Source organism: Mesoplodon mirus (assembly GCF_964341445.2).
Source record: "Mesoplodon mirus genome assembly, chromosome: 3".
Taxonomy (NCBI): Eukaryota; Metazoa; Chordata; class Mammalia; order Artiodactyla; family Ziphiidae; genus Mesoplodon; species Mesoplodon mirus.
The window spans coordinates 25,389,552-25,412,450 of NC_138978.1; the positions used below are offsets into that span (position 1 = coordinate 25,389,552).

General features: G+C 42.0%; 1 protein-coding gene across 5 annotated transcripts in view; it reads left to right on the forward strand.

Moving 5' to 3' along the window:
• Positions 1-3,683: 3,683 nt before the first annotated feature.
• PHACTR4 (phosphatase and actin regulator 4) overlaps positions 3,684-22,899 on the forward strand; it is a 111,214-nt gene continuing 91,998 nt past the window's right edge. For 2 of the 5 annotated variants that reach the window (XM_082614532.1, XM_082614524.1), the window contains exon 1: positions 3,834-3,922. Coding sequence is in view for 1 of the 5 variants with exons in the window: in XM_082614523.1 (XP_082470649.1) it covers positions 3,743-3,922 (180 nt within the window). In the remaining 4 variants the exon portion in view is untranslated. Of the gene's footprint in view, positions 3,923-22,899 lie in introns of all 5 variants that reach the window. The other 3 variants (XM_082614523.1, XM_082614528.1, XM_082614529.1) reach the window with 3 other exon arrangements.

Genomic DNA, 22,899 nt, shown 5'->3' on the forward strand with positions numbered 1-22,899 from the left:
TGCATTGGAAGGCGGATTCTTTTTTTTTTTTTTTTTTTTTTTTTCTGTACGCGGGCCTCTCACTGTTGTGGCCTCTCCCGTTGCGGAGCACAGGCTCCGGACGCACAGGCTCAGCAGCCATGGCTCACGGGCCCAGCCGCTCCGCGGCATATGGGATCCTCCCAGACCGGGGCACGAACCCGTATCCCCTGCATCGGCAGGCGGACTCTCAACCACTGCGCCACCAGGGAGGCCCGGAAGGCGGATTCTTAACCACTGGACCACCAGGGAAGCCCCAGCAGTTTTATTATTACTACTTTACTGCTGCTACTACTGTTACCACCATTATTAGTTACCTGGAATTTCACAATTGCCATCCCTATTAGTCCCCTTCCTCATAGACGATATTGAAGCTTCACAGTTAGAGCTTCTATGCAGTGATTTTTGCTTTTTTCCTAGGGTACTAGGAAGCCATTGAAGAATTTTCTTTCTTTTTTTAAAACAATGTTTTAAATTTATTTATTTATTTATTTATTTATTTATTTTGGCTGCACCAGGTCTTAGTTTCAGCACACTGGATCTTTGTTGCAGCATGCAGGATCCTTTAGCTGCAGCAGGCGAACTCTTAGTTGTGGCATGCAGGATCTAGTTCCCCGACCAGGGATGGAACCCAGGCCCCTTGCATTGGGAGCTTGAAGTCTTAATCACTGGACAATTTTTTGACTATATTATTTTTCAGGTTTAGTGGAGTATAAATGGCAAACAATAAACAGCGTATATTTAAAGTGTGTAGTTTGATGAGTTTTGATTTTTTTTATTTTTTTTGTTTTTGCCACGCTGCAGCGAAAACCATAAGCACAAACCTTGAAACCATAAGCACAATCAAGATAATTAACACAATTAATTACTGTGTTATTGTGTGAATGAAAAATATTACTTGCCATATCAGTAAACAAAGGATGTTGCAGCCATCAAACCATCACATTACAGCCTCCTGGATGGTGAGCCCCGAGGGAACTCAGGATAGAAACAGGATGCCCGCCATCTAGCATGCTGAGGAAACTCAGGATGAGAAAGCACAGGATGCTGGCCCCAGATACCTGAGGTGCATACCAAAGGAATGATTTCAGTGAGCCCAGGACTCTTTCATCTCCCCATATATAGAAAAGTGCTAAATTCCTTAACTTGAGACATCTGGTTTTCTTTAATTAACCATAATCTTTTGATGTTCCTACTACCTGGTCTTTGTTACAAAAACTCCTATATATCCTGGCTCTCCCCTTGCCTCTTCAGAGCAGCCTCTCAGAGTTATCTGAGATGTTGTGTCCCGGGCTTAAGTCTTCAGTTTTGTACACCAAATAAAACATAACTCTCAATTTTTAGGTTGTGTATTTCTTTTTTCAGTTGACATCTGTCACCCCAAAAGTTTCCTCATCCCCTTTATTTATTATTATTATTTTTACTTTTGGGGATCTTAGTTCCCCAGCTGGGGATGGAACCCACACCCCCTGTAGTGGAAGCGCAGAGTCTTAACCACTGGACCACCGGGGCAGTTCCTCCTCATTCCCTTTATTATCCCTCCCTGTCATGCTTCTGCCTTGTTGGTCCCCAGGCAACCACTCGATCTGCTTTTGTCACGATAATTCTTAGAATTTATGTAAATGCAATCATAGAGGATATACTCTTTTATGTCTGACTTTTTTTTTTTTTTAATATCTATTTATTTATTTATTTTTGGCTGCGTTGGGTCTACGTTGCTGCGCACGGGCTTTCTCTAGTTGCGGCGAGCAGGGGCTACTCTTTGTCGTGGTGCTCGGGCTTCTCACTGTGGTGATGCGCGGGCTTTAGTAGTTGTGGCTCACGGGCTCTAAGAGCACAGGCTCAGTAGTTGTGGCACATGGGCTTTGTTGCTCCACGGCATGTTGGATCTTCCCGGACCAGGGCTCGAACCCGTGTCCCCTGCATTGGCAAGCTCATTCTTAACCACTGTGCCACCAGGGAAGTCCCTGTCTGACTGCTTTCACTCGGTATAATTATTTTAAGATTCATCATGATGTTACATGTATTAGTAGCTCATTCCTTTTTATTACGGAAGAGTATTCCATTGTGGAAATATCCATTTGCATTGTGAAGAACATTTGAGTTGTTTCCAGTCTTTGGCTAGTAACAAAACTGCTATGAACTTTCATGTTCAAGTCTTGTGCAGATGTATGCTTTCATTTGTCTTGGGTAAATACCTATAGTCAGTAAATGGTTGGCCATATGGTAGGTATATATTTAATTTTTAAAGAAATTGCCAAACTGTTTCCCAGAGTGGTTGTAGCATCTTAACAATCCAGCCAGCAATGAGTGAGAATTCCCATTGCTCTACATTCTCGCTAACACTTGATAGTGCCAGTCTATTTTATGTTAGCCAATCCAGTGGGTGTGTAATGTTATCTTATCGTGGTTTTAATTTGCATTTCCTTAACATCTTTTTTTTAAATAAATTCATTTATTTTATTTTTGGCTGCGTTGGGTCTTCATTGCTGCATGCGGGCTTTCTCTAGTTGCGGTGAACGGGGGCTACTCTTCGATGCGGTGCGTGGGCTTCTCATTGCGGTGGCTTCTCTTGTCGCAGAGCACAGGCTCTAGGTGCACAGCCTTCAGTAGTTGTGGCTCGTGGGCTCTAGAGCGCAGGCTCAGTAGTTGTGGCTCATGGGCCTAGCTGCTCCACAGCATGTGGGATCTTCCAGGGCCAGGGCTCGAACCCATGTCCCTTGAATTGGCAGGCAGATTCTAAACCACTGAGCCACCAGGGAAGCCCTCCTTAACATCTTTTACGTGTTTATTTGCCATACATTTATCGTCTTTGGTAAAGTGTCTCTGTTCAATTTTTTTTTGCTTTTTTTTAACTAGGTTGTTTGTCTTGAGTTGAAAGAGTTCTTTGTGTGTTCTAGATACTAGTCCTTTGTTGGCTATAGGTTTTGCTGCTGTTTCATCCAGGTCTGCAGCTTTTCATTTTCATAACCGAGTTTTAAAGAGCAAAAGTGTTAATTTTGATGATGTGCAGCTTATCAGTTTTTCTCCTTTATGGATTGTGTGTTTTAAAGTCACATGGATTTCCTCCTGTGTTTTCCTCTAAAAGTTTTGTGGCTTTAGGTTTTACACTTAGGTCTAACTTGGGTTGTGACGCAATGTGTTTGGCATTTAGAAAGATCCTCTGGCAGCGGGAAGGAAGGTGTTTGGAGGGTGACTGCCTGGAGGCCTGAAACTAGAGAAACTTGGAAAGGTGATGGTGCCTCCCCTTGGAAAGGTGGTAGTGGAAAAACTGGTAAGGAACTGGGATGTAAAATGACTGGACTTAATAGGCTGAAGGAGATAAAAAATGATTCCTGGGTTTCTTCCTTATGCACAAAATTGAGGGTAACTTGCTTCTAAGTTTACTGCACTTCAGTAACTGGCCCTCAGTAGTTTTTTCCTTTGCGGAGATTATAACTGAACTTTAGCAAGACAGGGACTGGACACAGATTTCTATAACCACACCTTCATCAGCTCCCTCCTTAGGCACTCCCTGAAGCCCAACATTGAACTCTCTCCTCCCAAGTCCAAAGACCTTTGCCCTCCTCCATAGCAGGAAAGGTGCCCAAGCTGTTTTACAAGAAGGGGCGGCGCATGCCCAGAGAGGCCGTGTGGGACCGACCGCCCAGAACTAAGGGTGAGAGGTTCCCGCCATTTTGTCCGGACGGCGGCACAGCTGGCCCCTCCTGGAACTACAAGTCCCATGAGCCCCCGCGGCGGCACTTCCTACCCCTCACTGTCCCGCCGACTCCCTTTCCACCCCCCACCCCACCCCCCTCCCCGGGGGCCGAAGTCTCTGGCTGCAGCCTGGCGGCCAGCAGGCCAGGTAGGATTTCCGGGGGAAACCACCGTGGAGGCTGAGGAGGCGGCGGCGACGCCCCGGGTGAGTTCGGCAAGCAAGGGAAAGTGAGCGGAAAGTGCACGGAGTCGGGCTGCGGGCGCCTGGTAGTCTCGGGCCACGCTTTCAGCTCCGCGAGAGGGTGGCGGTGCGGGCCGGGGTAACGGCCGGGCCGGGGTAACGGCCGGGCCGTGGTCGCTTCGAGCCAGGGCGGGGCGGGCGGTGGCCGCCGCCTCCTCCTCCGCCCTCCCACAACCGTCTGCCTTGGCTTCTCCGCCTGCGGCGCGCCTCGCTCAGGCTCGCCCTCTCCGCCCACCGCGACTTGGCTGGGCCCTTTTGTCTCGGCTGCTTTGCGCCCCTTTGTGCCCGGGCTTGGAGTCGCCTCCTCGGGGGAGCCCGCCGGGCCAGTCCCTGACAGGGGCCGGTCCCTGGGGATCCGGTTACGGTAACCAGATCGGGTCAAAGTCCACTTTTCAAACCTGTCTTCCCTCATACCTCTGCATCCCAGCTGGGCAGGTCGGAGGCTTCGGAGCCAAGGCGAGGCGGACGGGGTTTCTATTGAAACCTCGAGGTTATTGTCCAACTCTTAAACGTCAGTCCCGGTTGGCTTCAGGGCACTAATCTCCAGGCATTTTTCTGGAGGGGGGATGGGCCTATGGGAAAAAAGTGAGGCCCCCTCCCCAGGAAACCGGGAAGGGATCGAATTTGCTTCGAAGTCCGTATGGGTCGCGACTGTGATCGAGGAATCAGAACCGGTGCGGATGGTCAGAATGGTAGTTCACACACCGCTAGAATCTCGGAGGAGAGAAAGTGATTTATAGGGCAGCGAGCAGCCTCTTCATCCATTGCACGCAGAAAAAGACCACAGTACTTCATCCAGCCGCCCAGTTCCACGCCCTCTATTCCCCTCAAATCCATTTTCACTTCTGCTGAAGACGCAGAGTTGAAAGCAAATGTCCATTAATAGAAGGACCTGCTTTATAAAGAAACCAGAAACCTAGTGGCTTCTAGAAAGCCACAGAAGTAATCGAAATGAAGCCAGTTTGAGGGAGGAGATGTAGTAGATCCTTACTGCAACTGGTGAATTTTGTGGGTTTTATCACATTTTGTTAGTGGTAACTTTGTGTATGTCCCGTTGGAAGACTAGGTTCAGCTTAAGGTAAAGCTTTTAAAATAAAAGCCATTGCAGATACTCCTTTTGAAAAATAGGTTAGTCTTTCAAGTCTCTGAAATGAGGACAACCAGGACCCCTTTACAGGAATCAGGGAAGGTTATTGAAGGTATATAGGTAAAATTCCCACTCGAGTCAAGTAGGCAGATAAACCCCTTTGTACTTTATTACTTCGTTTGATATCTCTTATGGAAGTGATTTACTCTGAGAATCTCTGACTGTGTTAGTAGTATTGTGCAGGGATGACAGTGCTATCGGTGCTTTTTTTTGTTTTTTTTTTGTGTGGTCTCCCTGCCTGGCTTGAGGGATCTTAGTTCCCCGATTAGGAATTGAACCCGTGCCCCCTTCAGTGGAAGTATGGAGTCCTAACCACTGGACCACCAGGGAATTCCCACAGTGCTATTTTTGAAAACTGTTCATATATGTTATATCATTGAATTTTCACTGTGCAGTTCTGTGAGGTGGTGGGTCTCTCATTGTACAGCTGTAAAATGTTAAATTGACAGCCTCTGAAATGTTAACTGACTCGCCAGGGGTCACACAGTTAACCTGGATAGGAAACAGTAGAGTAAACGGTATTCCACGTCCAGGACTCTATCCCTTACCTCACGCCTATTGCAGTTATTTATCATAACACTACCAACAGCTTGTGATTCACTGAAATTTAAATATTGGAGAAAAATAATGGAAGTATTTTCAATCAGAGCACCTGATTTATAAGGAACTGGAGTTTCTAGGACCACAAACAATTGCCATACTGAACATTGGTTCCATCACCTTGTCTTACCGTACGCTGTGATTACCTCGTGCCTAGGCAGAATGGCAATTTTATGGAGCCCTGGAGGTGGGGAAGGGTGGTGAGTTATTGGGGTGTGGTTTTGACTAATGGTTATTGAAAGTTTTATTTACTAAAAGGGTTTAACTAATCTTTGCTTAAAGGTATATTAAGAAATATATTGGAGAACGTATATACGGCAGCGTCAGCCGCTGAAAATAACAGAAGAAGGAACTGATATTCAGACATTTTTCTAACCAGAGAGTCAAAACTCAAGAAAATGCTTTCTTAGTTTTTGCTTTTAATAAAAACTTTTGATCAGTTTCAAACTTGCAGTTGAAGCCTGGGTTTATGTCAGTACATGCCATGAATGTGACATCAGAAACAAAAACCTACTTCACCTCCCTTACTTAAATTCTTCTTAGGTAAAATGCATTACATGCCAGTGGGATTGAGTCAATACAATTAGTATAGCCTTTCTAACTAGTAGGAGCCTGTTTTAAATCTCTCTTTTATTATGCCATCATAATGGGAAGGAACTTTATTCCTTTGTGTTTTTTGCTGTTGGTCTGCTGTATTTTCAAATCAATTCAGTCAACAAATATTTATTGAAAGCCTGTTGTGTTTTTTTTTTTTAAGAAGGGAAGTTTATTTATTTATTTGTTTATGGCTGCGTTGGGGCTTTCTCTAGTTGTGTTGAGCGGGGGCTACTCTTCGTTGCTGTGCACAAGCTACTCATTGCAGTGGCTTCTCTTGTTGCAGAGCACAGGCTCTAGGCACGCGGGCTTCAGTAGCTGTGGCTCGCGGGCACTAGAGCGCAGGCTCAGTAGTTGTGGTGCGCACAGGCTTAGTTGCTCCGTGGCATGTGGAATCTTCCCGGACCAGGGCTCGGACCCGTGTCCTCTGCGTTGGCAGGCGGATTCTTAACCACTGAGCCACCAGGCAAACCCCACCTGTTGTGTTTTAAGCACCTTTGTAGTCCCTGAGGACAAAGCAGTGAGAACAAGTCTTTTTTCTCTGGGGCTTACAAACTGATTAGGTTTGAAAGGGAAGAGTAAGACTGTAAATAAGTACTAAGTAAATCCCCTCTTATTTACTGTGCAATTTTGATCAATAAGCTCTTTGAACTTTAGTTTTCACATCTTTAAAGGGTGTAATGATTCCTGCTCTACCTGGCTTGTGGAATTGTTTCCAGAATCAAATAGGATAAAAATTTGGTTGCATTGTACCCTTCACATTCCTGTGGTAAGTTATTGTTACTGCTATTAGAAAAGGAAAAGGAACATTGGGGAAAGGTTGTTTATAAAGAAAGACAAGGCTTCCCTGGTGGCACAGTGGTTAAGAATCCACCTGCCAATGCAGGGGACATGGGTTCGAGCCCTGGCCCTGGAAGATCCCACATGCTGCGGAGCAACTAGGCCCGTGCACCACAACTACTGGGCCTTCGCTCTAGAGCCCGCGAGCTATAACTACTGAGCCTGCGTGCCACAACTACTGAAGCCCGCACGCGCAGAGCCCGTGCTCTGCAACAAGAGAAGCCACAACAATGAGGGTTCTGCGCACTGCAGTGAAGAGTGGCCCCTGCTCGCGGCTACTAGAGAAAGCCCGCGCACAACAACGAAGACCTAACACAGCCAAAACGAAAAAACAAACAAATTAATTAGTTAATTAATTAAAACAAAAAAGAAAGACAAAGAGAATAGTTGGATTCTCTGTTCTGAGAGAGTCTGATGTCCCATTGTTAAACCTTCTGTGAGTGTTAGTCACATCTCCACATGGGCTATCATAGCCCTTCATGTAGACCTTTTTAAATAGCACTTATCAAATAAGACCATTATTATTCTATATTGTCACAGTTAACTGCCTTAATGTCAGGGACCATGCCCTAGTCTACATCCTTACTGCTCGGCACACAGTTCCAGGTATTTCACTGGAACTTTATAAATGTTTGGTGAATGAGTGAATGAGTAACAGAAGTGGGCAGGAGCAGTTGAATGCCAAAATTGTTCAGCAGATTTTTTTGTTTTGCCCATCATGTGCTAGGACCTGGGTTATGTTCTGGCGGTACAAAGATGTGAAGGTATATAGCTTCCGCCTTAAAGCTTACAACATTACAAAACCTAGTAGTCTGGTGAGTATTAAATAGGGGTGTGTTATAGGATAGGTAAGGGACTGAATGATTCTGTTTTGGTAGACAGTGAAGGAAGGCATTACAGAGGAAGTGGTTTTTGGAGCTTGTTCTTGAGGGATTAATAAGAACAGTTACTATCAAGGTTATTCCAGCCAGAGGGGGCAGTTTGAGCATAGGAATGGAGATGCTAAAGTATAAGGTGTGTGTCTGGTGTGGCTAGAGGATATTGCAGTGGGTTTTTACATTTTTTGGTTCAGGTACCCCCTCTAGAAAATTTGAGAATAGCAATAGATTTTCACCCCAGAAAACTGCATATAAGGAGACATATGCTGGGACTTCCCTGGTGGTCCAGTGGTTAAGACTCCGCACTCCCAATGCATAGGGCCCGGGTTCGATCCCTGGTCAGGGAACTAGATCCCGCACGCCACAGCTAAAAGCCTGCATGCCGCAACTAAAGATCCCACATGCCACAACTAAAAGATCTCACATCCGCAACTAAGACCGGTGCAGCCAAATAAATAAACACATAATTAAATATTTTTTAAGAAAGGAAGCATATACATATCATTCTAGAAAGTTATGGAATACTTAGGGATCTCTGGACCAGTAGGGCTGAGAAGTTGAAAAGTGCAATGGCTGGTGAAAGGAAAGATAGATGGCTGGGTGCTGAGAAGGATTCAAAATGCTTGTTAAAGACTTCATGCTATGGGAATTCCCTGGCGGTCCAGTGGTTAGCAGTCGGCACTTTCACTGCTGTGGCCTGGGTTCAGTCCCTTGTCGGGGAACTAAGATCCTGCAAGCTGTGTGGTGGCACGGCCAAAAGAATACTTCAGGGTTTATGATTAAGGAATTGCTAAACCATCAAAAGTTTTTAAGCAGGAAATTGACATAAGCTGATCTGTTTTGACGGATGATTGCTTGCTGTCTTCAGGGTGGGTTAGAGGGTTTAGGAGCATATTTAGAGTAAGTGCTAAATAGGAGGCTGGATTGAGGGCCTTTTTTTGGTTTTGTTTTGATTTTAAAGAATGGGAGAGATTTGACATGTTTGAAGGTAAAGGAAAAGGAGCCAGCAGAGAGCCAGATATTGAAGATCTGTGCAAAAGAAAAGGAAGATAATAGAGAAACATTGGGAGGAAATAAAATAAAAGCTCATAGAGAGGTGAGCCTTGAAAAGGAAACATGAAGAAAGGATGGGAGAAGATATATTTGAAGTGACGGAGGTGGACGTTGAAATTGGATTAAGTTACCAACAGCCTATTTTGTACCCAGACACTGATCTAGGTACTTTTCTATGTGCTATTTCATTTAATTTTACAAAAATTCTGTAGATTGGGTGGGCATTACCATTTGACAGCTGAAGGAGGTATGGCTCAGAGAGATTAAATTTCCCAAAGGCACCTTTAAGTAATTGAAGAGATCTGGAACCCAGATATATATATATATATATATAGATATAGATATAGATATATATAGATATATAGATATATAGATATATATATATATTTTTTTTTTGCGGTACGTGGGCCTCTCACTGCTGTGGCCTCTCCCGTCGCGGAGCACAGGCTCCGGAGGCGCAGGCTCAGCGGCCATGGCTCACGGGCCCAGCCGCTCTGCGGCATGTGGGATCCTCCTGGACCAGGGCACAAACCCATGTCCCCCGCATCGGCAGGCGGACTCTCAACCACTGCGCCACCAGGGAAGCCCTGGAACCCAGATATATATATATATTTTTTTTTTTTTTTTTTTGCGGTACGCGGGCTTCTCACTGTTGTGGCCTCTCCCGTTGCGGAGCACAGGCTCCGGATGCGCAGGCTCAGCGACCATGGCCCACGGGCCCAGCCGCTCCGCGGCACGTGGGATCTTCCCGGACTGGGGCATGAACCCGCGTCCCCTGCATCGGCAGGCGGAGTCCCAACCACTGCGCCACCAGGGAAGCCCACCCAGATATATTTTGACTTCAAAGTTTAGAATAATAACTTCTGCCTTGTAGGGTCTGTTAATGCCTGATGACTTCTTTTTTTTTAATCTTTCTTTCTGAATGAATGAATGAAGTTATCTGCAGAATGATCAAAGGATAGAGTGGGCTAGAGGATTTCAGAGAGTGTTAACACCAAAAGTTTGGAGTAGCAGTCATGGAAAATGTAAGGGAGCCCACCAGAGATGAGCAAAAGGGCTGCTGAACCTCAGTTAGGGCCCCACCGAGGTCAGACAAATTAGCCAGTCGGCCATCCATTCTGTCTCCTCCGTTCTCAGACATTTCTTGAATACAGTACTGTTGATGTGGGCCTTAGAAAAAGACAAACTATATTGTAACGGGAGGCTCAGAGCGAGTCACAAGTCTTATGCTTCAGTTTTCTCATCTCTAAAAGGGTCTGGTTTAGTTGATTTCTCAAATTCTAGGATTTTTATGGTATTCCGAGGAGTTTACGAGAGGAAGTGTGTTTAGTGACTGATTTTTAGGGAAGAGATGGTTGAAACCATACAGCTTTCAGATTCAAGCTTGGTTTTCAGTTTGACTTCTCTATTGTGTTTAAAGCACCAGGTGTTTGTTTTGATAATCGGAAAGTTCTGACATAGTTACTCAATATAATGTATTTACTACCTTTGGAGTCTGAAAACCTGCGTTCTAGTTCCAGCTCCATCACTTCTTAGCTGTGACTATCCAAGTCAGCTGACCTCCTTGAACTTTAAGTTTCCTCATTTATAAAACAGAGTTAGTAACTATTTCTTCAAAAGTGTCGGATGGAATAATGTATATGAGAAGCCTTTGTAAACTGTGTAGTGTTTAGTAACTGTGAGAAAAGACATGATTATACCTGGCAAAGAAGAAAGGATTAGTACCGTGATCAGTGCTGTACAAGGGAGTGAGAACTGGTTTAAAGTGCATCCTTCACTTCCAGGGTACTGAGTGGTAAGGGAAACCTCTCAGGGTGTGTACTGTCAGTGCACTGAATGTAGAAATTTGTTTGTAGCATGTGATGTTGCTGGGTGTTTTTTTCAGGTATATATTAAAATCAAATCTTATCTTGAATCAAATCTGTGACTTTTAAAAAAAAACCTCCATTGTTAAAGATTCTCTGCATTTATTCTCTCAAATGTGAACTTGTTAGCCAAATATCCAGGAGTATTTTTAAAATAGTTGTTGACTGTATTTTATTTAAGGGTAGATAACAATTTTATGATTATCTCACAGAACTTACGTACATTGCTTCATTTGTTTGTTTCCTTTGTGGATGGCTAATTCTGATGGAACTCAACAAAATCTCTTACAGAGAACTGTCTTAGCCCGCCTTGACCCTGCAGATATCTAGCAGATAACCAATGTACTTGATTCTATCTACCCAACTACCTGTTCTCTTCTTTGCACTTAGGTTGGAAATACAGTGTCAAAAACTGGCTTAAAAGGTTAATGATTCATCCTTACCTTGAGTGATCCCAGAGCACTTTGTCCGTGTCTCTGCAGGGCACTTTTCCCTCTGTAGCTTATTTACCTCTTTATTCTCCCCACTAAACAGTGCCTGTTTATGAAAATAAACTGAACTAAGGGAAATTCCCTGGCGGTCCAGTGGTCAGCACTTGGTGCTTTCACTGCAGTAGGGCCAGGTTTGATCCCTGGTCTAGGAACTAAGATCTGGCAAGCCACACGGCGCAGCCAAATTAAAAAAAAAAAAAAATTAAAGAACAACTGAACTAAGGATTCCTATGTTGTTGGCTTCAATTTATTTAACCATTGTGAATACTGCCACATAGGTCTCTGTACATGTAACTTTTTCTTTTTAAATGAAATTACTGCCATATTCAATATCCTGTGATAAGCCATAATAGAAAAGGATATGAAAAAGAATGTATATATATGTATAACTGAGTCACTTTTCTGTACAGCAGTAATTAACACAACGTTATAATTCAACTATACGTCAATAAAAAATAAATTAAAAAATGAAATTACTGGATAAGCAGGTATGAATATTTACATAGTGCTTGATTTTTTTTTTTTTTTTCTTTTTGCGGTATGCAGGCCTCTCACTGTTGTGGCCTCTCCCGTTGCGGAGCACAGGCTCCGGACGCGCAGGCCCAGCGGCCATGGCTCACGGGCCCAGCCGCTCCGCGGCATATGGGATCCTCCCAGACCGGGGCACGAACCCGTATCCCCTGCATCGGCAGGCGGACTCTCAACCACTGCGCCACCAGGGAGGCCCTTGATTTTTTTTTTTAAATGCAGCTTTTATTGGTTGTAGGATTGCTATAGGAAAGCCATATCTTTTTTTTTTTTTTTTTTTTTTGCGGTATGCGGGCCTCTCACTGTTGTGGCCTCCCCCGTTGCGGAGCACAGGCTCCGGATGCGCAGGCCCAGCGGCCATGGCTCACGGGCCCAGCCGCTCCGCGGCATATGGGATCCTCCCAGACCGGGGCACGAACCCGTATCCCCTGCATCGGCAGGCGGACTCTCAACCACTGCGCCACCAGGGAGGCCCGGAAAGCCATATCTTATAGACTCTGATATGACTTCTCTCCCGTTGCGGAGCACAGGCTCCAGACGCGCAGGCTCAGGGACCATGGCTCTCACGGGCCCAGCCGCCCCGGGACATGTGGGATCCTCCCGAACCGGGGCACGAACCTGTGTCCCCTGCATCGGCAGGCAGACTCTCAACCACTGCGCCACCAGGGAAGCCCAGTGCTTGATTTTTAAAATATTTTATTTTATTTTTTTCATTTCATTTTATTTATTTATTTATTTATTTTGGCCATGATGCACAGCTTGCGGCACAGCTTGTGGGAGTTCCCCGACCAGGAATTGAACCTGGGCCACAGTAGTGAAAGCCCGGAATCCTAACCACTAGGCCAGCAGGGAACTCCTTTATTTTACTTCTTCAAAAAAAATTTTTTTTTATTAAAATAGAGTTGATTTAAAATATCGCATGTCAGATGTACAGCATATATATCCTTTTCCAGATTCTTTTTCCTTAAAAGTTATTACATGATGTTGAGTATAGTTCCCTGTGCTATACAGTAGGTCCTTGTTGACTTTCATTTATTTATTTATTTATTTATTTATTTATTTATTTATTTATGGCTGCGTTGGGTCTTCATTGCTGCACGCAGGCTTTCTCTAGTTTGCGGCGAGCAGGGGCTACTCTTCGTTGCGGTGCGCAGGCTTCTCATTGTGGTGGCTTCTCTTGTTGCGATACACAGGCTCTAGGCACATGGGCTTCAGTAGCTGTGGCACTTGGGCTCAGTATTTGTGGCTCATGGGCTCTAGAGCGCAGGCTCAGTAGTTGTGGTACATTGGCTTAGTTGCTCCTTGGCATGTGGGATCTTCCCGGACCACGGCTCAAACCCATGTCCCCTGCATTGGCAAGTGGATTCTCAACCACTGTGCAACCTGGGAAGTCCATGATATATTCATTTTTATTTTTGTTTTGTTTTGTACAGAAATCTAAATATTTCATGCCATAGCTCTTCACTGGTTCCTTTTGTAATTTCTTCCATCATTAGAAAATTGTTTCTCCATAGGTGGAGCAAATATTAATTTCTCGACTTCTGTTTCTCCCATTCTTTTTTCTTTTCTTTGAAAAATTAATTTTGAGGTGTGGGAAAAAACGTTTGTTTTTTAAAATTTTTTAAATTTAATTTTATTTATTTTTTTATACAGCAGGTCCTTATTAGTCATCCATTTTATACACATCAGTGTATACATGTCAATCCCAATCTCCCAGTTCATCACACCACCACCACCACCATCCCGCCGCTTTCCCCGCTTGGTGTCCATACGTTTGTTCTCTGCATCTGTGTCTCAATTTCTGCCCTGCAAACCGGTTCATCTGTACCATTTTTCTAGGTTCCACATATATGCGTTAATATACGATATTGGTTTTTCTCTTTCTGACTTACTTCACTCTGCATGACAGTCTCTAGATCCATCCGCGTCTCAACAAATGACCCAATATCGTTCCTTTTTATGGCTGAGTAATAGTCCATTGTATATAATGTACTATATCTTCTTTATCCATTTGCTGTTGATGGGCATTTAGGTTGCTTCCATGACCTGGCTAATGTAAACAGTGCTGCAGTGAACATTGGGGTGCATGTGTCTTTTTGAATTATGGCTTTCTCAGGGTATATGCCCAGTAGTGGGATTGCTGGGTCATATGGTAGTTCTATTTTTAGTTTAGTTTTTATTTTTTTGTGGCATGCGGGCCTCTCACTGCCGTGGCCCTCCCGAAGTGGAGCACAGGCTCCGGGCACGCAGGCTCAGAAGCCATGGCTCATGGGCCCAGCCGCTCCGCGGCATGTGGGATCCTCCCGGACCAGGGCACGAACCCGTGTCCCCTGCATCGGCAGGTGGACTCTCAACCACTGCGCCACCAGGGAAGCCCCTATTTTTAGTTTTTTAAGGAACCTCCATACTGTTCTCCATAGTGGCTGTGTCAATTTACATCCCCACCACCAGTGCAAGAGGGTTCCCTTTTCTCCACACCCTCTCCAGCACTTATTGTTTGTAGATTCTTTGATGATGGCCATTCTGACCAACGTGAAGTTGATTTTTTTCTTAATGCTATCCAGTTATTTCTTTCTTTTTTAAAAATATTTATTTATTTATTTGGTTACTCTGGGCCTTAGTTTCAGCATGTGGGATCTAGTTCCCTGACCAGGGATCAAACCCAGGCCCCCTGCCTTGGGAGCACAGAGTCTTAACCACTGGACCACCAGGGAAGTCCCGTATCCAGTTATTTCTAGTAGCATTGTTTCGTGAGGACATTTTAAGCTTTGGAGGACACTAAATTGAAGTGTTCTTATTAAACTTGCACTACTAATATCCACCTAGGTTATTAGAAATTTAAAACCTTTATAAGGGATCAAGGATATTAAAAAAAAAGTATGAAGTATTTTTCTCACATTCGTGTTGATGATGTATTTTATTCTTATTTACCTCGGAATGGGCTTCATAGAAAATGGTAGTTCTTTGGGTGGGTTGATTGTCTATTAATCAAGGTTAAAAAGTAGAGCCCTGGGGCTTCCCTGGTGGCGCAGTGGTTGGGAGTCCGCCTGCCGATGCAGGGGACACGGGTTCGTGCCCCAGTCCGGGAAGATCCCACATGCCACGGAACGGCTGGGCCCGTGAGCCATGGCCACTGAGCCTGTGCGTCCGGAGCCTGTGCTCTACAACAGAAGAGGCCACAACAGTGAGAGGCCCACGTACTGCAAAAAAAAAAAAAAAAAAAAAAAAAAAGTAGAGCTCTGAAATACTTTTTCCCCTCCTCCTGTGGGTGACAGGTAGAAAAGGGGAGAGTTCCTAAGGAGGGTAGCCTTACCTGTCTTCCCCTCCCTCATGGATAAACCCCTTTTAAAAATACTGCCAGTAGAAACTAACACACCATTGTAAAGCAGTTATACTCCAATAAAGATGTTAAAAAAAAAAATACTGCTAGTAGATACCAAAGAATAACTGGATAGAGCCAGTCAGAAGGTATGAAGAGTACTTTCCACTTCATTTTACTTGCACACACTCAGCTTTGCCTCCCATCCCTTCCTCTGAATTTAAATTTGAGGGAGAGCATTAGGCTTCAGGATATGGGTGCATCTTCGCTGTAAGTATTAAAAAAAGACACCTTTTTTTTTTTTTTTTTTTTGTGGTACGCGGACCTCTCACTGTTGTGGCCTCTCCTGTTGCGGAGCACAGGCTCCGGACGCGCAGGCTCAGCGGCCATGGCTCACGGGCCCAGCTGCTCCGTGGCATGTGGGATCTTCCCGGACCGGGGCACGAACCTGTGTCCCCTGCATCGGCAGGCGGACTCTCAACCACTGCGCCACCAGGGAAGCCCAAGACACAATTTTTTAAAAATAAATTTATTTGTATTTATTTATTTAGCTGCGTTGGGTCTCAGTTGCAGCACATGGGATCTTTGTTGCAGCATGCAGGATCTTTCATTGTGGCACGTGGGCTTCAGAGCATGCGGGCTCAGTAGTTGCGGCATGTGGGCTCCAGAGCGCACAGGCTTAATTGCCCTGTGGCCTGTGGGATCTTATTTCCCAGACCAGGGATTGAACCCGCGTCCCCTACATCAGAAGGCAGATTCTTAACCATTGGACCACCAGGGAAGTCCCACGATGTTTTTTACCTATTGGTGATACCATAAGATTGGCTATTTTACAAACAGTCTTTTACATATTCTATGTGCTTAAATAAAATCTCAGAGATAATTGGCTTCTGGGATATCTTTGTATAATTGGGAGAGGGGCTTTGTCCTTCCACTGTAGCCACAGACCACTAAGACCGTTCTGTTAAACAAATACACATTTGCATATTATGGCATAAGATAAGTAAGAAGTCTGCTTCTCTGCAACTGCATTAATGATTGCAAACTTTTTCAAACTGTAAAATTTACCATTTTATCCTTTCTTAAGTGTATAATTCAGTGGTTTTAAGTACATTCACAGTGTTGTGCAGCCATCACCAATATCCATGTCCAGAACTTTTTCAGCATCCCAAACTCTGTACCCATTAAATAACTCTCCATTGTCCTCCCCCCTCAACCCCTGGTAACCTCTATTCTGCTTTTTATCTTCTATGAATTTGCCTATTCTAGGTGCCACATACAAGTTGAATCATAATATTTGACCTTTTGTGTCTGTGTTTATTTCTTTATATTTTTAAAACTGTCTTCTCTTTGTGCTTACATTTGTTTTATTTTGTAGAAAATCAGAAGCTTCTCTCTAGCCTCTTAACTCTCTGGAGAAGAGCAAGCATTTAACTATCTTCAGGGTGCTTACGTTAAGAATTATTAATAAAAGGTTTAGAGGATTTGGTAACTAAAATATTTTAGTATGTGCTAGTGCTTTTGGAGGGCAGAACAGAAAGGAAAATATTAAGGAGCAGTTGTTGAGCAACTTCTTTTTAATTATAAGAGATTAAAAGGGTTAACCTACTGGGACTTTCCTGGTGGTCCAGTGGGTAGGACTCCGTGCTCCCAATGCAGGGGGCCTGGGGTTCGATCCCTGGTCGGGGAACTAGATCCCTCATGCATGCTGCAACTAAGGAGTCCACATGCTGCAATGAAGATCCCGAATGCTGCAACTAAGACCCAGTGCAACCAAAATTAATTTGAAAAAAAAAAGGGTTAACCTATTAAACATCAATTATGCCACATTAAATTCCTATAAATAGTGATCCTCAATATTATTTCATGAAGAAATATTCATACTTGATATGGTATGATCCAGGCATACATGAAACTTTTTAAAAAATTTCTTTGAAGTATAGTTGATTTACAATACTGTGTTAATTTCTTCTGTACAGCAAAGTGACTCAGTCATACACATATATATTCTTTTTCATATTCTTTTCCTTATGGTTTATCATAAGATATTGAATATAGTTTCCTATGCAGCAGGACCTTGATGTAATCCATCCTGTATATAATAGTTTGCATTTGCTAATCCCAAACTTCCAATCTTTCCCTCCCCCACTCCCTCTCCCCCTTGGCAACCACAATTCTGTTCTCTGTGTCTGTGAGTCTGTTTTTGTTTTGTAGATATGTTCATTTGTGTTGTATTTTAGATTCCACATATAAGTGATATCATATGGTATTTGTCTTTCTCCTTCTGACTTACTTTGTTTAGTGTGATAATCTCTAGGTCCATCCATGTTGCTGCAAATGGCATTATTTCATTCTTTCTAATGGCTGAGTAATATTTCATTGTATATATGTACCACATCTTCTTTATCCATTCATCTGTCGATGGACATTTAGGTTGTTTCCATGTGTTGGCTGTTGTAAATAGTGCTGCTATGAACATAGGAGGTGCATGTATCTTATGAAACTATTTTTTAAATTTCATTTGTTGGTCTTTCCATTGACCACTTTTACTTGATTTCTAACACTGTATAGATATATTTAACCAAACTTCATCTATTAAAGGGAAACTTTTCTTGCCTAAAACACAACTTTAGTCTCAAGTATTTCAGGAGAACAAATAATATGATTAATTCTGCTTCCGCAAATCTTAAAAATAATTTTTTTTTTTTTGGGTCATGCTGTTCAGGATCTTAGTTCCCTAACTGGGGATCAGACCCATGCTCCCTGCAATGGAAGTGTGGAGTGCTAACCACTGGACCGCCAGGGAATTTCCTAAAAATAATTTTTGATTGTAAAGGAAATATACAATAAAAATTCAGATAGTATATAAGTACATAAAATAAAAAGCAAAAGTCCTTATCACCCTACTCTCTCTCTCTTATTCCCACTTGTGTCCCCTCCAAACTTCCACTGAGAACCCTTTTGGTGAGTAGCCTTATAATCCTACCTTTCGTTATGCAACTTGTTTCTTTTTTTCATTCAACAATATGTTGAGTATATCCTTTAATGTCAGGACATAGTAGATCTTTGAATGTCTTCATGGTATTCAATGTATGAAGGTTTCATTCTTTAGCCATTTTCCTGTTGACAGACATTTCAGGTATCTCGAGTTTTTGCCATTATAAATAATACTGCCGCAATATCTTTTTGAGTCTAGTATATCTGTACTTTAGAAGTGGAATTGCTGGGTCAAAGGTTTACAAATTTGATTGGTACTGCCAAAGTGTCCTCCAAAAAGACACATCAAATTACCTGTTAATTTATGAGAATACTTTTCTGTGCATTAGTATTATTTTTTTTCTTGAATTTTTGAATTTTATTTAATTTATTTTTTTATACAGCAGGTTCTTATGAGTCATCCATTTTATACATACTAGTGTATGTATGTCAATCACAATCTCCCAATTCATCCCACCACCACCCACTGCCGCTTTTGTTTCTTGAATACCACCAATACTGGATATTTTATTCTTTTTTTTCCCAGCTTTATTGAGATATGATTGACAAATAAATAATGTATGTATTTAGGGTATACAGTGTGATATTTTGATGTACATATACTTTGTGAAATGGTTACCACATCAAGCTAATTAACATATCCATCACCTCACACAGTTACCAGCATGCACACGTGTGTGTTGAAAACATTTGAGATCTACTCTCAGCAAATTTCAAGTATACAATACATTATTATTAACTGTAGTCATCATGCTGTACTTTAGGTCTCCAGAATTTACTTATCTTACACCCTTTGATCAATATCTTTCCTTTTCTCCTTCCTCTCCCCCTCAAACTGAATAGTTTAAATCTCCAAATTTTTAGCCATTCTGATAGGCAAGAAAAATAAAAATAAAACTCACTTTACATTGGCATTTTCCTTATTAGTAATCAGGTTGAACATATTTTCATCTTTATTAACCATTTGTATTTCTTCAGTGAATTCCCTCTCATCATTCCCATTTATTTGTTCATGTGTCTTCATCACATAACTATTTTAAAAGTCAAGTTGACAACAAATATGAATTTCATTTCTTTACATTTTCAGTTTGGGGATAAAATTATTTTGGGAGATTTTATAAATAGTATTTTCATCATAGTTAATGTTCACTGCCAAAATTGTTTTTTAAGAAGATTTGATATATCACTGAATACTGTAGCTTTTAAAAATATGTTTTGTTCTGGGGGATTTTCTCAAAATGTGATATACATAATGCCAGTGCTACATTTTTCTGGGTGTAGATTTTGTCATGGCTAGTGATGATGAATTGCCCTTGCTGAGATCTGTCCTTTATAACTCACTAATGATATTTCCTGAGAGTACTTTTGGTTATCCGTAACCCACACCTCTGTTTCAAAGCTGATTCATACTGCTTAGTGTGAATGGACTTAGACAGGACTGTTTAACTAGGAGGAGGAGGTTACAGTTTTTGTTTTCTTTTAATAAATTTATTTATTTGTTTATTTTTGCTGCAATGGGTCTTCATTGCTGCACGCGGGCTTTCTCTAGTTGCGGCAAGTGGCGGCTACTCTTCATTGCGGTGCGCGGGCTTCTTGTTGTGGAGCGTGGGCTCTAGGGTGCGCAGGCTTCAGTAGTTGTGGCACTCAGGCTCAGTAATTGTGGCTCGCAGGCTCTAGAGCGCAGGCTCAGTAGTTGTGGCCCACGGGCTTACTTGCTCTGTGGCAATGTGGGATCTTCCTGGACCAGGGCTCGAACCCGTGTCCCCTGCATCAGGAGGCAGATTCTTAACCACTGCGCCACCAGGGAAGTCCCTACAGTTTTTCTTAAAAAGGGAAATTACCCCCATTTTTATATCTTTACCCTTACATAATATGTTAGATGTTCATTATTTGTGTTTAAAATTAAGTAATCTTTTTGCAAGTGTAACTTTTATTGAACAGACCGTTTAAAAGACATTTGTAAAACTGTTTTACTGAGAGCATGATTGTAAATCTCTATTTTAAAATTATTAATATTTTTTATTTCTGCTAAAATCCCATTTACATTTTTAACTTATCTGTAAATCTCTTTATAATGTTTCATTTTTCTGGTAAGGCAAAAACAAATGAAGTTCTTTGTGAACCAACTCTATTTTGTAGCTGCCAAATTTCTATGTAATATTAACAAAAATAGTTCAGAAATGGCAAAGAAAGTTATTTTAAGAAACTAGAAGTTTTCCAATTTCCAGTCAAAGGGTAGATTCTGTTGTGACAGATGATAATGGTACATGTAGATTACAGTGTTACTTCCTTACATTACGGTAGTAGCATCTGTCTGAGCAATTGTAGATCACTCTGGAAGAGCAGTTGATACACTGTTTCTTAATTTTGTTTATTTCTGTAATGGTGTGCTTTCCGGTCAAGTCCAAGGAATAAATGGAAATGATACTTTAAATTGTCCCTTCTCTGCCAATGTAAATTGGTTTCATCATCTTGATAATATTTGTAGATATTATATATTCTGGTTAAGCTTAGACTCATGACAGCTAAAATCTGCTTTGAGTTTTTATTTGGAACTAAAATCAAGGAGTGGGGTGAGCTTTAGCATTACGTGGAAGTCCAGCCCTATTTCTCATGTGGTTAAAAGGGAAAGGGGGGGGAACCTTTTTCTTTGCTACCTGTATTTACATTATTGCGTGTATATTATATTAATACCTATTTGTTAACATGACCATCTCTTTTTCTTTACTGGTGTTGCTTTTTAGTTTAAAGACCATAAACTTACTTCTCTTTGTACACCGTCTGGCACGGAACTTGGCATTTATCAATAATTGGTTCTTAATAGCCACTTGCTTAGCTGAACAGTTATTAAGTACTTACTGTATGGAGGCACAGCTCATTTTTTACTGTTTTATTTTTTTTAACAAATACTATTTCATGATATTCTCACAACTCTTTGAGGTCAGGTATTATTAATCCCACTTGAAGCCAAAAGGACAAGGAGATTAAATTCTGCAGTATTATCTTTTGTGACCAAAATGACTAATCAGTTTTGTGTGAGTGAATGATATTTGAAACTAATTTATGCTGATTTGTTCAATGGAAAATAATCTGAGTTCTCTTAACCATCTACCCAGTAAATATTTGTTCTTTAGTTTTTGCCTGAGTAATTATATTCACTTGTTGTGCTTTCTCAGGAGGAAGAAGGTTATTTTGCAGAGCACGGGTCTGGCATTATGGAAGTGCCATAAAAAGGAATAGAAAAGGCAGAAAGATAATCTTTTCATTCTTGATGGTTCACATATTGGTAGACTCATTTATATCTGTATTTACAACTTGTGGCTATCTTGGACACTCAAAGTGAAACAAAGAATGAAGGCTAGGGTGATTGAGATAAAGAACCATTTTTGCTTTTAATATAAGAAGTTATTAGTCTACAGTGCACGCTTATGTGTTTCTCTCACTAGATTGACCTAGCCATGGTTATTAAAGTTGAGGAACCTGGTACATATGAACGGTTTTGCTAAAGCTGGAAAGGAGATAGTTGTATTTCACGATTTTCATACACTAATGTTAATACCCTCAAGACTGTGGCTACCATTAGCAACAGCAGCATTAAATATCTATTAGGTAAACTATAGACCAAGGCTTTTAGTTTTGCAGATATAAAATAAAACTAAAATTACTTTTCTTATTATTTGCCCTAGATTTTATGGACACTGTCACAGATACAACTTAAGTGTAAACCAGATTGACAAATCTGGTTTTCATATACCTCTAAAATTTTATTTTAAAATCTGCTTGATATTAAAAAAAAAAGATGGTTTTGGCTAGGAAGTAGAAACATTATAGTCGATTGTCCTTTGTAAATCCACTTTTATCTATGTTGTGTGGCCCAGCACATCCTTGTATTGATGAATGGCTGATGTTTAGTTTAAAGCAGTGTTCATGCAAAACAAGATTTTTAGCATTTGATGAAGTAATTTAACTGATTTGTTGTTTGGCTAGTTTCATTTGTAATCAGTGCTTTCATGGAATAAAAAAATCCACCAATATATTTCTTACCCTTTTCTGAATTTGCAGAACCAGAAGGGGACTTTGGAGGGATTTATTAGAAGAATTTGGAGATGGTGGTGGGGTGTGGAATAGTATTGGGAAGAGGATGAAGAGCATACAAGGATTCGTGAAAAGAGGGGTGGTGTCTTGGGATTTGACTGCCTTTCCTTCCTTCTTGTCCTGCCATTTTTTATGGCGGGAGCAACTTTCCAGTTTTTGCAAATTGAAATGAACCCATTCACGTATCAGGGGTTTGCCATATTTTCTAGAAATGTCCTACTGTTAGTATCCATTTGTTTGTAATCTCCTAGTTGAATTTTTATATGATCTTAAAACCACTTGGCGGAATTCCCCGGTGGAGCAGTGGTTAAGAATCTGCCTGCCAATGCAGGGGACACGGGTTCAAGCTCCAGTCCAGGAAGATCCCACATGCCGTGGAGCAACTAAGCCTGCGTGCCTAGAGCCTCTGCTCCACAACAAGAGAAGCCACCACAATGAGAAGCCCGTGCACCGCAACAAAGAATAGCCCCTGCTCGATGTGACTAGAGAAAGCCTGCACGAAGCAGCGAAGACCCAACGTAGCCAAAAATAAAT